Source organism: Podarcis pityusensis (genome assembly GCF_964106645.2).
Source record: "Podarcis pityusensis genome assembly, chromosome: 3".
NCBI lineage: Eukaryota > Metazoa > Chordata > Lepidosauria > Squamata > Lacertidae > Podarcis > Podarcis pityusensis.
This window is the reverse complement of record NC_138026.1, coordinates 60,651,951-60,667,499: the sequence shown is the minus strand read 5'-3', so window position 1 is coordinate 60,667,499 and position 15,549 is coordinate 60,651,951. Positions and strand designations below refer to the sequence as shown.

The 15,549-nt window shown below is 40.8% G+C and overlaps 1 protein-coding gene across 12 annotated transcripts; it reads left to right on the top strand.

Moving 5' to 3' along the window:
- The first annotated feature begins 475 nt into the window (after positions 1 to 475).
- On the top strand, positions 476 to 14,161 carry MTFR2 (mitochondrial fission regulator 2). Of its 12 annotated transcripts, none has more exons than XM_080999739.1 (10): positions 476 to 596; positions 1,277 to 1,344; positions 1,839 to 1,986; positions 2,766 to 2,888; positions 5,611 to 5,715; positions 6,789 to 6,910; positions 7,605 to 7,780; positions 9,669 to 9,975; positions 11,546 to 11,726; positions 13,157 to 14,161. In XM_080999739.1, exons 3-10 carry the CDS (start codon positions 1,924 to 1,926, stop codon positions 13,220 to 13,222), a joined length of 1,143 nt encoding a protein of 380 aa, XP_080855865.1. In that variant the 5' UTR covers positions 476 to 596; positions 1,277 to 1,344; positions 1,839 to 1,923; the 3' UTR covers positions 13,223 to 14,161. The 12 variants fall into 12 exon arrangements, with proteins under 12 accessions (XP_080855865.1, XP_080855860.1, XP_080855861.1 ...); XM_080999735.1 differs by having other exon boundaries at positions 566 to 710; XM_080999736.1 differs by lacking the exon at positions 476 to 596 and adding an exon at positions 764 to 1,102.
- Positions 14,162 to 15,549: the final 1,388 nt, after the last annotated feature.

Genomic DNA, 15,549 nt, shown 5'->3' with positions numbered 1-15,549 from the left:
AGTCCTGTTAGCTTAGGACGGTGCACAAAAAGGGATTTGTGGCACACAACTTCGTTCTTCAATAGGCTAGTGGACCTCTGGAGGAATGGCTGAGGGGCTGCCGTGGCAGCTTTGTGTGGAAATTAGCTCACCTAAGCCGCCTTGAGTCGCTGTCAAAGGGAAAGCCGGGATATAAATAAATATAATTATGGTAGGGATGGCAACGGTTGTTAAGTTTTCATTAGCTTCAATAGGTACTTGATTAAATATTATGTGATTATAGCTTTTGTCTTGTGTGCTATCTCCCATAAAAGCAGCTAGAAGTGCAACTATAACCACAACCCCTCGCTGACGTATGTTTAACATATACAGTATAAGGCACTGTCTCGTGCACACAGCGGACGCAATAGCACCTTGGGGATTCTGCCACCCACTTATTAGAGCGCGCTGCCGCTTTCCATCATCCCCCGAGGTCCGAAAGCGTCTCTCCTACGGTTGGGCTCCGCGCCGCGGCAAGCCACACCCTTTCCAGAAACGGCGCCTTAGCGCTGCGGGATTGGCTGCAGAGCGAAGCCACGCCTCTTCCCGCTCACCCAATCGAGAGAAGGAGTGCCAAGGTTTGATTGCGCTAAGTCCTTGTCTCGCGCTCGGCGTCTTTCTGCTCATCTCTCGCTTCGGCGTCCACGCGTGTGTGTGTGTGTGTGTGAGAGAGAGAAGTCTCGCGGTGGCGGGTGAGTTTCCCCTCCGGCAGCTGCTTCGGTCTACGCGCGGTGCGCTCCTGCTTCGGGGCGGGTTTCGTTCAGCGTCCTGCTTTAGCCGACGGTTTGGGAAAGTCGTATGAAAGCAGCCCTTCAACGGCTGAAGAGGACCGTTGGGGCGGGGTTGGCTCTCCACGCGAGTTGTGGGCTAGCTTCCTCCCCGGCCGATAGGAAGCGGGCCTGTCGAGAGACAAACGACGGGATGCAAAAAAATAAAATTAAAAAGCAACCCGCCACCAACAGCCCCCTCACCGAATGGTAAAACGCCCCTTCCTGACCCCTCAGCTGCTGCAATGAACGAGCGAGGAAAAGGGATTCCTCTGCTTGAGACCTCTCGCCCGCTCTCCCTTCTTCCTGTCACATTGGTGAGGTCTCTGCAAAAGCTGCAGAGTTTGTCCTGGTAACAGTTTCTCATTCAGCTAATACTTTTTTTGTTTTCAATATTTTTATATCACAGTTTAATCATATTTCCAGGTCTCTGTTTACAAAAAGTCGTTTCCTTCCGTCTCTAAACGCACGACCGTCCCTTTCTTCCGTAGAAACGTGACCCTCCGAATGGCGCGGAAATAAAACTGCTCGCACATTTGCAAAGCTGAACCGGGTCCAGGTTGGTTTCGGATTGGATCGGGGAGCGCGGGTTGAGGTTGCTGCGTTGCAGAGGGTTGGACTAGACGACCCTGGGAGTCCCTTCCAACTCTACAATTCTCAGTTTGAGGTGTTGGTGAAATGGTGGTTGTGTTAAACATCAGCAGCCTCCTGAGTTAAGGGGCGGGGGGGGGGTGTTTTTTGAGAAATTGTGGTTCATTCTCTTGGCTGTAAAAGTGTGGCAATGTTTTTTAGTTGTGTGTGAGAGGTGTGTCCCTTTTGAATATTAATACTGCTCCTGCAAACACATGCTATGGATCCAGCTTGAGTTTGGGGAAAGTACTCTACAATTCAATGATTCAATTATTATTTCTAATAATTTATAATACTCCTTCCTTATTACTCTTTTAACTAATTGTGCTTTTACATTGCATTTATAAATATTTCATGTGGATGTATAAGTAAACTGAGTTTGTAGTTTTACCGTAATTATGAAATAAACTCTTCTCTTTGCAGCTGTAGCAAATATTTGCTGAGCCCCTCTGGCATGTGCAACAGTAATTTTTAACTGGCACTTGACTTAATTCAAGTGCTTTGTACTATGTCTCTTGTACTGAATCTCTTAAGACAACTGCTGGAATATTATGGTGTGCCACCAGAATTGGTAAGCAAATATTATTGACAAGCTCAGGAGTGGGGATGTTTTATGGAAGTTTTGTATTAAAACAGAGTTAGAGCTATACAGTTTTCACAGTGTTCCATGACTCCATTCTGTATGCTTACCATCAGCGTCTAGGGTTCTTCTGGGGAGTAGAGCAGGAAGACAGCTGAATGATTGAGAAACTTGTATATCCTTCCTGGAGAGGAGGAGTCTTGCAGTTTCAGATTTGATTTCAGCACTGAAAGTGCTTAGAACTGCATTTATCACCAATAACATAGTAGTAAAGAAGAACATCATAAGGGACAAGAATTAGGAGTCCAACAATGTCCTTAACAAAAAAAGGACTATAATAAATATCACGGAAGAGAGGCATAAACCACCCTCTATAATCTGATTGATCTATATAATGTGAATTTGCCTCTCTGTTCCACTCCCTGCTGACCTGAAGAACAAAGCGAGTCCAACTTTCTGTTCTCAATCAGGAGGGTAGTGCACCAAATAGCAGAGGGGTATTCAGTAGAATAAAGTGATTGTGAAGGCAGAGCACAGCCACCATGACTAGAGCTACCATGTTTTTCTCTAGAAGGTAGAGCTGGAAGGTTCCTCCTTCCCAGGGATGGCATGAAGTTTTCCCCTCCTGATCCTGCCTTCTTTCTGAAGAAGAGTTAGCTCTTTTCTGTTTGCTTCCCTACCCTGCTGACTGAGAATCTAGAATGTTTGGGTTGATTATAGATTCTTGGATTTGCATAGATTGCCTTTTTATTACATTTTTCTTTTTACAGCTTATACAGAGGTGTGAAGTTTGTCTTAATGCCTTTGCTCATATGATTGCATCCCATCTTCCTTCAAACACCTCTTCAGGAGCACACTTCCAACAGTTATGTGCCATCTCAAGAAGCTATGCAGTAAGATCATCAACATTTTTCTTTTTTCCTTAATAGTGCTTATGAAGTGTGTAGGTGTTGGCTTCTTCCATAGCAATTTTACTTCATGACTAGCTTCACATTTCTGCACTATCAGAAATGTTCTCCAGTGTGTCCTTTCCCTTCACTTCTTTCTTTCTTTCTTTCTTTCTTTCTTTCTTTCTTTCTTTCTTTTCTATCTTGGGAGTTTTCCATACATCATGATGATTAATGATATTTCTATGCCATCCTGTAACCAAAGTTATTGGTGGCATACATAAAAATGTTTAAAATAAAATATAAGCAATGAAAATAAGTTGCAGTATATGCAACACAGGACAGATTATGTAATAAAATTTAGCAAATATATGCTTTTTCACAAGCAGTTATCTTTTTGTAACTTCTACAGTTCTACACTACCTTTTAATAACTTCATGTGCTAGTTATTTTTGTTAATGAAATTTCAAGACTGTCCTTCATCACACACGGTTAACACAGGGTGGTTTCCCACATAATGTAACACAGCCTCATATAACATAAAACAGTAATAAACTTAAATTGCTAATAAAAACAATAATCAGTCAAACATGTTGGTGCAGAGTAAATAGAAAGGTCCATAAAAACAAGTGTATTTTAATTTGACTGTTGACTCCCAGCAAGGATGTTGCCATCTGTGCCTTCAGGAGAAGAGAATTCTACACTCATAGTGCTACGCCACAACAGACAAGTTCATATCCTCCATCCCGGTAACCGTTTGGTATGGGAAGAAGTATAACAGGGTTGCAGGTCATTTGAAGTTTTAAAAGTCAACACTAGCATCTTAACTGTGCCTGCTAACATATAGGCAGCCAATACAGATCATGCAGAATAGGTGTAAAAACGGTGCAGATGCACCTATCAATACTCCAGTGGCAGAATTTACCACTAGCTGCTTAAAAGACATCTCTGGATGTCTTTAAGGGATCCCCAGTGTAGAGTGCATTTCATTATTATTATTATTATTATTATTATTATTATTATTTATTAAAATAATTCAAGGGGGTTTCCCAGGTAAGTAACACCCAGACTATTGAAATGCACTCTAATAGAATAGATAATAGATACAGTGCATTTCAATAGTCTAGGTGATACTTACCTGGGAAACCCCCTTGAACTTGGTACAACCTCCCTTTGAGTAGACATTCACAGGATTGCACTGTCAGTGTGCTTTATTGAATCTCTCCACCCCCAACCCCATTATTTCATGCCAAGTACTTTTTGACTACTGAAATAATAAAAATAAAAAATTATTTAGATCCCGTCCTCCCCAGCCAGAACCGGGCTTAGGGTGGCTAACATCAAAATATATAATACATTAAGACATAAAATTCAGCAATCGACTGAAATACAGCTTAAAATCGGATTTAAATCAAAATAAGATCAGATGGCTACCCGCAAATTATAACTATTAGGGGTTGGGAACTTTAAGTACTCACCATGCTCAGCTATTTGTATGAGCCGGTGAGAAGAGTTAGAGAGGCCACTTATATGCAGGGTCTTGTAAAAGGGGAGGGGTCAGACTGAGCCCCAACCAAAGGCCTGGCGGAACAGCTCCATCTTGCAGGCCCTGCGGAAAGATGTCAAGTCCCGTAGGGCCCTAGTCTCTTGCGACAGAGCATTCCACCAGACTGGGGCCAGGGCCAAAAGGGCCCTGGCTCTGGTCGAGGCCAGTCTAACCTCCTTGAGGCCCGGGACATCCAAGATGTTATTATTTGCAGACCGTAAGGTCCTCCGTGGGGCATACCAGGAGAGGCAGTCCCATAGGTACGAGGGTCCCAGGTTGTATAGGGCCTTAAAGGTTAGAACCAGCACCTTAAACCTGACTCTGTACTCCACCGGGAGCCAGTGCAGCAGATATAGCACTGGTTGGATGTGGTCGCACGGCGAAGACCCCATACGTAGTCTCGCTGTGGCATTCTGCACCCGCTGGAGTTTCTGGGTCAGCTTCATGGGCAGCCCCGGAGCAGCAAATTACAGTAATCAAGCCTGGAGGTAATCAAGCATGGATCACAGTGTCTAGATCAGGGCGAGAAAGATAAGGAACCAACTGCTTAACATGGCGGAGATGGAAAAATGCTGCCTTTGCTGTATCTGTAACCTGCGCCTCCATAGAGACGGAGGCGTCAAGGGTTACACCCAGACTGGCACTAATTGCGCCCCCGCAAGGGATGGGAGTTTAACCCCCAACCCCATGTCATCTCGACCCAACCAGAAGACCTCTGTCTTTAAAGAATTTAGCTTCAACAGGCTCCCACGCAACCATCCAGCCATGGCCTTTTGAGAGATACAACACATAAATTAATGTATCAGGTAAAATAAACATGCTGAATCAGACGTCAATCAATTTATGAAAACAGTTTCCAACTGAAGCATTCCTGGGGAAACCCCCCCTTTCCCCCCTAAATGTATGATTAAAATTGATGATTCGTGTTTACCTTAAAATCCTGCACAGTAACAATCACCTTTATTTGCCCAAACAGCAAGTGTTTGCATCTGCTACTAAGCTGAAAACCAGCCTACATTTTTTTAATTCCTGCAAAACGCATCTATCTTAAGGTTTCGGTAATGTGCACATACATTTTATTGGCTAAAATATAGATGACAAAGCAACAAATGTTATTTTATTGGTTGACAGCTGTTTTAAAAATATTCTCATTTAACTTGAAGAGGATTGCTTGATTCTTAGGTGTCCTGGGCATGGGAAAGAAAGAAGTATGGATCTACCCGAAGTTTCGTTCGCAGACTGGGGAAATATCTTTCTTTAACTCCTTGTCCAAGGCCTCAGTTTCAGGTATAGGGGTTATTGCAAAGTGTAAGATTAATACAATTTTAATACATTATTTAAAATCATGTTCTGTGTGGCATATAATAATGTAGGGAACAAACAGCAGGCATCCCTAAATGAATTCTACTGGAATTGTGCTGTTTAGGATTTGGAAATTGGTAATAGAAATGTATTTTGAGTTATGGTAGAAATGATTATTATCCAGCACTGAGAATTAAGGAGGAAAATGGATAAAGGGAAGGGAAAATCCTAAATATTTCTATGCTATGAATATGAAAAAGAAGTATTTGAGAGTCCAGAGCCAAATGATTTTGGAGACAATGAGATCATCTATGCTGTAGTACTTGGGAGGGGGAGTACTGAATACTATCTGCTAGCCATTGCAATTCAGCTAAAAGATGGTGCTGTAACTGTGCTCCTGAAAAACAAATTGAGAGAATTGTGCTCTCTCCCACCTAAGTGTTGGCTTTTCAGAAGAGTTATGGTGGTAGTGCCTCCAAACCTCTTGAAACAATATGTATAACCCTGCTGTTGACAGTTCTAGTTTACCTCATCTTAAATGAATGATTAGAATTTTCAAAGATAAAGACAAGGAGTAAAAAAAGTGGTTGGAAGTATGGCATTGCTACCAAAGAGGGCAATAAAGAGTTGTCATGTTGGAGGCTGCTTCTTGCCATTTGTGTACAGTGGCTTGCCATGCAGATCAGGTGATACTCACCATGTCTCACTTCTCTTTGCCCTTGCGGTTTGATCCATGCAGTGAGCCTCTGCACATCACATATTGACACACAAAGGCAGGCAACCCGCAGTGGCTTAATTGGTGGCTGATTTGTCTGTTCTTGCTCTCAAAAGGTTATTCTGCTTGGCAAATAGCTGATAGGATATCGGACAGGACAACAACATGGTTCTCCTGCACCACTCACTAAACAGAAATAATTCATTAAAATACTAGAACTAGTGGATGCTTGATATTTTTATTTTGTATATATATAGTATATTTTGTATATATACAGTATATATAAATGTATACTGATATACATTTATAGACTTTTAATAATATTTCTTCCGTGCTGCCTTAGGTAATCCAGAGTTTGAATTCTTTGACATCTGAGCAAAGTATTTCTAGTAGCTCTGTTACACCATCTCTTGCTGATGTTTTGTGGATGGCAGAAAATGAAAGAGAACCATACGCTAGATTTAGGTAAGTAAAACTGACATGTCTTTAGAATAAATGTTTGTTTTATAATGGAATTGTCTCAGTGATTCTTAGCTACTGCTTTCCTTACTTGAGAGACAATAACAATCAGCATTTGATTTTTTATAAGAACATCATCCAAGCTTTTGCAGTCACATTTATATTTCTCAGTAATGGGTTGTATCCTGAGAACGGAGAGTGAGGGAAGATGAGGATGGTGGCTTTCTCATTCCCTTTCCTTCTGCCCACCCACCGAGAAATGCCTCTCTTAAATGTCAGGAGACACGCCCCCCCCAAAGAACAGTGGCATGGGGGGGTTTATTGAGAGAAGAAGATTGCCCAATATGTAATAGAAGCACTTTGTACAAGTAGACTTCTGATTGTGCATAAGAATATAAGATGAACCTGCTGAATCAGGCCAGTGGCCCACCTAGTCCAACATCCAGTTCTTTCAGTGGCCAACCAGCTGCTTATGAGAAGTGAACAAACAGGATGTGAGTACAACTGCACTCTTCTGCACCTGAGAGAAATGCCCATAAAACACAGACATACGGTATATAGAATTGTGCTGCAGAACACCTAATGTTGAGTTCTGTCATGGTCAGATTGAATATGTTTGTATATCTCTTTACAGTAATAATTTTGGCTTTTTCAGTGTTTCCTCTGTTCACTTATAAATCTATACATTGGTATTTTCTAGATTTGATGAATGGAGAGGAGTTATGCCGGTTGCTACAAAAGGAAGTATGCAAAACTTAACTGTTGTGAATGAAGATGCATTAAAAAAAATTTCTGCTCTTGAGAATGAATTAGCTCATCTTCGTGCACAGATTGCAGCAATTGTGGCAGTGCCTAGATCAGGAAATGATCAACCATGTAAGCCTGTCTTTGTGATTCCTGATACATGTGTCCATGCATGGCTCCTGCTCTTCATAATGTCCAGTCACACTGCCATCTCATAGCAACATTTATATAGAAAACTGTCTTGATATTTCATTATCCAGCACACAGTGTTCATATGTTTAAAAGTTAGATATGTAGTGTAGGCAAGAGAAAACGAAATAACATATATTAGAAATAGAAGTCTAGTCAACACACTAGATAGGAGAGTTATTGGGAATTTTGCCTGAATCCAAAGAACTCGCAATTATTTCTATATCTTCCTAGGAGGGAACAGCATTCTCTCTCCCCCCCCCCCCCCCCGCAATGCTGCCTGGTAAACTTCTTTTCAGATTGAGGGAAAGATCAAAAGCAATTGTGAAATAGTATAGAGGTCTACTGTTCAAACAAAAAAGGGGGAGTCATGGCTGTTGTGTGTTATAAAATATTCATTAATTATGTAAATGAAAGTTGGGGCTCTGTGCATTGCCCATATTTTACCATTGTACCATACCAGCTGAAAATGTTACTATATTCTTCAGGATTCAGCCTTTTAGAAATGAGGATTATAAACACTTTAACAAATAAATTTGTAAACATTTTCTTTTAGCCCTTATAACTATAGTAATGTGCTTGAAAAGGTGTAATAGTGATGTCTGAAATCTTAAACTAAAGAAGGACTGTGAGTGACTTTAGTGGTGGGAGGTTGTCCAGTATAGTTTATTTACCATATTTTTATCCAATTCTTTCTCCATAGAATTCATGGCACTATTTATAATATTACATTTTACCCTTGCAATATTTCTGAGGAAACCTAGGTTAAGAGAGAGTCACTCAGTAGTTGTCATGGCTGAACAGTGATCTGAATCCAGGTCTTCCTTGTCCAAGTCTGAAATCTGCCAGAACCAGTGTAGCATAATGATTTGTCTGTTGAATAATCTTTTTAAAAGAACCTTTCAAGGTAGTATGATTTTGTTCCTTGGAGTCTTCTGTTGTTTCATGGAAGACAACACTTGCTAGACTTTGCAGGTAGTGTTAAAAGTGCATCAAAGGACCTTCATGCCATTGTCATATCAACATTAAAGTTCCCTAATGTCAGGGGTTCAGGAGCAGAGGCAAGGGCAAGGGAGGAAACAGAGAGCGAGGGAGAGGAGGCAGAAGAAAAGATGAGTGATGACGACGACCCGAGATCTCCGAGTCTTTCCAGTGAATCAGAAGATTCACAGAAAGGAGCACCAGTGGCCAGGGCAAGGGGGGAGCCTAGGGGGACACCCCAGGAAGATAGAGCCAGAGGGGACTCAGAGGGGAGCAGTTGGAAATCAGGACCAGCGTCACCGCCAGAGAGCAGGGAAGAGGAAGGGCGCCAGGGATCAAGCGCTGGCAGCTCACAACAGGGGGGAGGGCACGAGTCAGGAGTGGCCACACCTCCATCGGGGAGCGAAGAAACGGTCAGACGGAAGGTGGAAGGTTGGGCGCGCGTGCCAAGTTCAAATGCACAGGAAGGTGGCGCAGTAGGCAGCCCGGAAAGGGAGCCAGGTCCTAAAGCCCGCCGAAAGGAGGGAGAAGAGTCAGGGGGGTCAGCGTCAGCGTCAGAGGAATCCAGGAAGGAAGAGACCCCGGGGGGCAGAGGGACCCAGAGAAGAACAGTCAGGCGGAAAAGGTGGAGCAAGGCTAGGATATTAAGTTGGTGTACAAGGGGCGGAGACTCAGATGGGGCTTCGCCGATCTAACCATGAGACGTAGAGTTGCACGCAGCAGCTTGAGAATGGAAACTGTAACTCAATAAAGACTTTTATTTAATGATCGCTGGCTAGCGTGATCCTCTGTGAGCTAGGATCTGGAAGCAGCTCTGACACCTAATATCACCTCTTTAATTGTTTAATAGGTTCAGGCATTGTGAATTCTTCAAACATGGCCTTTAATGCTCTCCCACAGCCAGGAGTGACTTCGACACCAGTCCCAAGTTCTCACATTGCTGTTCCTCCACCGCCACCAGCACCACCATGTCCAGCTGTACCGCTATCTAATTTTGATTCCCGTAATTCAGCCATTGAGCTTATTAAACAACGTCGGGCTTCAAGTAAGATAAGAAATACTACAGATAGTACAGGTTGGCAGAAGGAAGAAGCTCTTCCCACTATGATGGATGTTCTGAAGGATATAAATAAGATCAAACTAAGAGCAGTTGAGAGGTATGTTGAGCAGAACATGCGTTTGAAGATAAAATAATGAATATAAAACATGGTCAACATCTTCCCTCTGAGAAGTTATTTAAGAGTGCCTGAAACTGGTGTTATATGCACAGGTGCCTAGCTGCTGTCAGCGCCCACTCCTGCTTGAATGCACTTGGACTGATGAGTGAATACTTAAATTGTGCAGAGAACTCACACTGAACTAGCAGAATTATTTCCCCTGAAAATCTAAGTTGGTGCTCATAACCTTCCTTCCTTTCCCTGTTCTGCTGAGTGGGTGACAGAGGACATGGCATTGAAACCTCTCCTGATAGTTCGTTATAGCTGCTACAAATCATTTTTGCTATATACTGTATTTATTTTTATTTAACAAACTGTGTATACAACTTAACTCTAAATACAGTCGCACCTTGGTTCTCGAAGGTAATCCATTCCGGAAGTCTGTTTGACTTCCAAAACGTTCAAGGCGCAGCTTCCGATTGGCTCCAGGAGCTTCCTGCCCTCAAGTGGAAGCTGCGTCGGACATTTGGCTTCTGAAAAACGTTCATAAACCGGAACACTTACTTCAAGGTTTTCAGCATTCGGGAGCCAAAATGTACTAGTACCAAGGCATTCAAGAACCAAGGTACGACTGTACAACCTCAAAGCGGTTTACAAAGATGATAAAAATCACATCAAGATGGCCAATAAAAATCAATTTTTAATTAAAAACAGTTTATTTTGAAAAGGAAGATCAATAAAATCAAAAGCTAAAAATATGTGTTCTACAATTTGTTGAATTCAAATAATAGCCATAATAGGTTAGCTTCCTTTTTTTCCTAAGGAGTCTTTTCCTGGATCTGAAAATGAACTGAAATCAAGAATGAGGTGTCTGATAGCAAATGCATGCATTTGATACCTGAATGCATCAGCACATCACATAAATTTGCACGAGATTGTGCTGTTGTGAAGATGCCTACTTGTCATGTAGTTCAATGCGTCTTGGTGTCAGCTCCCCAGACATAGATGAAGAATTGGTTACCAGTTTTATTTGAAAAGTTCAAGTGCCTCCTTCATGCTCTCTCACATGCAGCTGAACTCATGGGAAAGGATCTACAGTGGACTCAATGAGTTCTTTAACTCTCTTCCCCAATACTAGGCCAGGTGCACATTGTGTCAAGTGGTACATCAAGATACCCAGAATTTACTTTGCATGAGAATGCATTGATTCTTTTCAAAGTGACCCTTTGCTTTCAGAAAGCACTTTGATCCTGTCTGTCAAACCGGGAAGAAAACAACTTTCGCAGATACACCTCTCCTTGTGACACTTCCCATGCTATTCTGAAGAGTACCCCCAATCCTCTGAAGCAGATTTGTGAAGGCTTTGGTGGTTGAAGGGGGGAGAGGGAATACGTGAAAGTTTTCTCTTTCCTGCTTGTATTGTCAGAAGCCTCCCTGGAATAAAAAAAGCCTTCTATCTGTGGAGGGTCACAGAACTGAAGAGGGTGGCAAGTAGTACTGCATGCATTTACTATGTAGGAGAAGCAGCATCTTTGACTGAAGATTGCAAACATTTTGGCTCTCTTTCCAGATCACCAGGAGGTACACCTCTACCCAAAACAAAAAAAAGAATTGCATCACAGTGGGATCCAGCAGCTTTAATAGCAGAAGCTCTTAAAGAGAAATTTGCATCACAGAACAATGATGATTCCTTTGATAAAGAGAACAGATCCTATGGTACTTCTCCATTTTCCAGTCCAGATACCCCAGTGGTATGTATATGTTTTTATTTTGTTAATGGCTTCTGTTATTTATATATGGCATGAATACTAGTGATATAGAATGAAGTCTAATAGTGTCCAGTGTTATGATCTCAATTAAGGGGGGGAAAGCAAATGCTAAATAGTTTGTCATTTTATTAATTATAGATATTTTTGTACAGCTCTTAATTAAAATTGCTAGGGCAACCTACACAAGAACATATAAAGTCAGTTAAAATACACTTACAGCTTACAGTTTATATTAAAAGAAAACAGTAACAATCATAACAGGTGAAACTGTAGCACAGCATAAAAAAGATCAACAGCATTGAAGAGATCTAAAACATACTAAGAGATGTAACCAAATTTAAAAGGTTAATGCTGCTACAAAAGCATTAAGCATGGTTTTAAAGCTAGTGGACGAAACTTGAGAGTGGACTTCCTGAAGGAGGCTTCCATGTTGATCATTTACCCATGATTAAGGATTGGGAGAGGGTTGCCTCTGCACTAGCTGAATGTCTTTCCCATCCTTGCCCAGTGCTGGCAAGGGCCTTCCATCTTCTGCATTAGGGGCCAGTAGAAGGGGGCTTACTTTCAAAGTACAGGGATGGCTTGAAATATTCTGTTGTCTTACAGAGAGGATGCCACACAGTAGCTGTACAGTTGTGATCCCAAGTTTATTTTCTTGTGATACTTTCTCTTGACCCTTCTTGAATTCAGGAAATGAGTTAAAAAATAAACTGCCATGCAGTAGTTTCAGTTATTCAGAAGCTGGTGGGAGATTTACAGATGCATTTTGAATTAAATAAATAACTGAACAACAATAATTGCATATGTATACTGCCCATATTTACAGAGACATTAAAAATACAACAGCTACATCCAAAATTAGCAAAACCAGTTATAAAAGCATTAGCAAAATATACCAACATAGACACAATGGCTAAGAACAATTAAAAACCCATATAAAATGAGTTTAGTCACATAATACTAGAACATGACAAACTCAAAGTGGGAAAGGAAGTTGTGAAGCAACCCATGAAACTCTTTGTCATGAAGAGCAGTCGATTTGTTCACATTGCACATAGGAGCAGGTGATGAAATAATTCATTCTGAAAAATGAGTAAAACTTCATGCCGCGTTGTGGCAGACTGTCCTATTACCATTTTGTTTATTTATTTTGCTAGAATATTTAGTGCATATTTCCATCTAATATATGGAAGCCCAACATATTTCATATCAAAATGCTTCTTTTAAAACAGATAAGTTATTTCCTAACAAATTGGTTGTTTATTGTAGGTCTATGTTTGACATTCTCACTCGCTCTACAATGAAGTTTCTTGCTTGGCCTCTTCATTAAGATTGGAGAAAGTGTTAATCAACTCATATTTTCCTTTTTCAATCTTTTCTAAAAATAGCATTTAAAATGTGTTTTGTTTCAGGTTGGCTGTCGCGTTTTGAAGCCAAGTATGAAGCAGACGCTTATTAGAACTAATGAGCTGATGTAGGTATCACCTGCAAAACCAGCAATTCATATTTAGCCATGGTGTAGAGCTTCTTGAGAAAAGCTCTGCCACTGGTTTCGTAGACCTTGATACTGTGCTATAAAGCAACGGCTTTTAGAGCTAGCTGTTTTTCATTAATCTACTTCAGCAGCCAAGCTTCTGGAATTTGTTTGCGTAAAATATTTCATCAGCAGGAGTATGTTTTACTGGTTTTTATAACAACTTTCTAGTCTGGGCTGCAGAATTTAAAGCAGACACATAAACATGTCAAAAAAGGGAAGAGAATAGTACCATAGAAACAAAATATAAATTAATTTGGTTATATGTAGATGATAATATATTTACGAAACAGTATCCTGTTCATTTGTTTTCCTGTAATGGGATTAGCTATTGTGTGAAGAGTTGATGCGTGCTGTGGCTTTTGGCCTCTCCCCTGCACATTCACAATCTCAGCAGCCTTACTTCAACACATTGAGGATATCTCTGCAGAGGGAGCATCTGTCCCACCTAACACATGTAGCCTTTCCCCATTAACTGGGACCCTTATGTACGGAGCTTGCATGTGCTTGATGGGCTTTCCCTTTGCGATCTTGCCCCCAATGCATTTACAACGAGGGAGAGGTTGGGGGTGAAGACACAAAGACAGGACCAGTGGACAGAGCCCCACTTCCTCTTACATGATTGCTAATTTCATGATGGGAACATCACTGAATAGGGCTAATGTGTTGATAATAAGGAATAGCTTCCTCAAAATTATCCCTTTCTCAATTTGATTCAGTGGTGCAGCCTTATAAGATCTCAATAATTGGCACCAGTGGTGTTTGCTTGGTTTTGAGTAAGAGACCATTAATTTCCTTGAATACTGTAAAAGTTTGTAAAGAAAACACAGGAACTGTGTGCATATTTGAAATGCATGATTCAAATAAATATTGCTGTTGACTATTTGCACTCCAGTAAATTTTGCTTACAAAAGAAATCTTTATGTCTAAACTGTATGATCATTCTCCATGATTGAAATATTTCAGATTTCGTAGTCTTGTGTATGAAGATTTGTGGAGGAATATAAGCTATATGATATGTCATTCCCCTTGTAACTTACAGTACACTATACAGGGTCGAAGTGTTATCTAAAAAAAGTTTGCATCTCTTCTACCACAACCATTTAAACTCTGGATGCCCCGTCATACATGCAACCTAGATATTGCACAGCCCAGAGAGTTTCTGGATTTTACCCGTAATGTGTGTTTATCAGGTTCTCCCCATGTATTCAAACCTTCTGGTGGACTCCTGCGGACTTTTGAGTGTTGCTTTTTATTTATTGTATTTTTATATTTTTATTTACTTACCGTATTTATATTTTTATTTATTTTCCCAGTTACAGTGCATTGTTCCTTATAATTCTTGCAAATGGGTTTTTTTGTGTGGATGGCAAGCAGAGGAAATTTGGCTCAATATATTGGTTTCCTTCCCTGAGATTAAATTGCTTCCTTCTGATAATTTGTTGCTTGATATTGTATTCTGTTCCATCATTGCATGGTTCTTTCTCAAGGGAGAGATAGCTTTTAGTTCTGTATTGATATTTGCATAGGCAAAGACATTACTTGGCCTGTATCATAAATAATGTGATAGCAGTAAATGCATGTAATTTGAATGTTGGCTATGTGTGCCTGTTTAGTTATTGAGTGATGTGCCACTCTAGAGCTAACAGTATATTGATGTCTGTCTTAGTATGTCACCTCTTAATTGTAAACAATTAGCAGTGTGTGATATATAGCCTTTTAATATTTAAACAGTGGGTTAGAGATAACTTGGAAGCCATGTATGGTTGGGTGTTTTTTTGTGGCAGTAATGGAAATTCTAGGACAAATTAAAAGATATGCAATACTTGCCTTCTTATCAGACCTAAACCTATTTATCTTCTTGAACGACAACAAAAATGCATTGTATAACTTGCAAAGTATTTCTCCGTTAGTTTTGTAGCATATTGTTTGTCTCTCAGTTGTTTGAGGGGAGAGGTGAAAAAGGAGTCAGGTTGGAAGGACAGCAGATGCAGGAAACTCTGCTTCTAGCAGTATGTCTAAGCTATATCAAAGGGTCTCCAGAAGGCAAGCAGCAATTCACAAGATAATTAAGGCCCTGCATACACTTTGCATAACAATGTCAGTAACAGCCCCCCCCCCAAACACATTTTGGATTTGAGTGTTATCTGTATCTCCTTTAGACACGGCAATTATTACTCTCAACTGTTGTAGATTTTATTGCATAAAAATCTTTATACCATACATTTTGAGTGAGTAAAAACCTTGTCTTAATGAGTGTTTCACTCATGC

Coding starts and splice junctions, on each gene's coding strand:
- MTFR2 (XM_080999739.1), top strand. CDS start 1,924: ATGTCTCTTGTACTGAATCTCTTAAGACAACTGCTGGAATATTATGGT. Junction 2,889..5,610: donor CCATCTCAAGAAGCTATGCA/GTAAGATCATCA, acceptor CTTGATTCTTAG/GTGTCCTGGGCATGGGAAAG. Junction 6,911..7,604: donor GAACCATACGCTAGATTTAG/GTAAGTAAAACT, acceptor GGTATTTTCTAG/ATTTGATGAATGGAGAGGAG.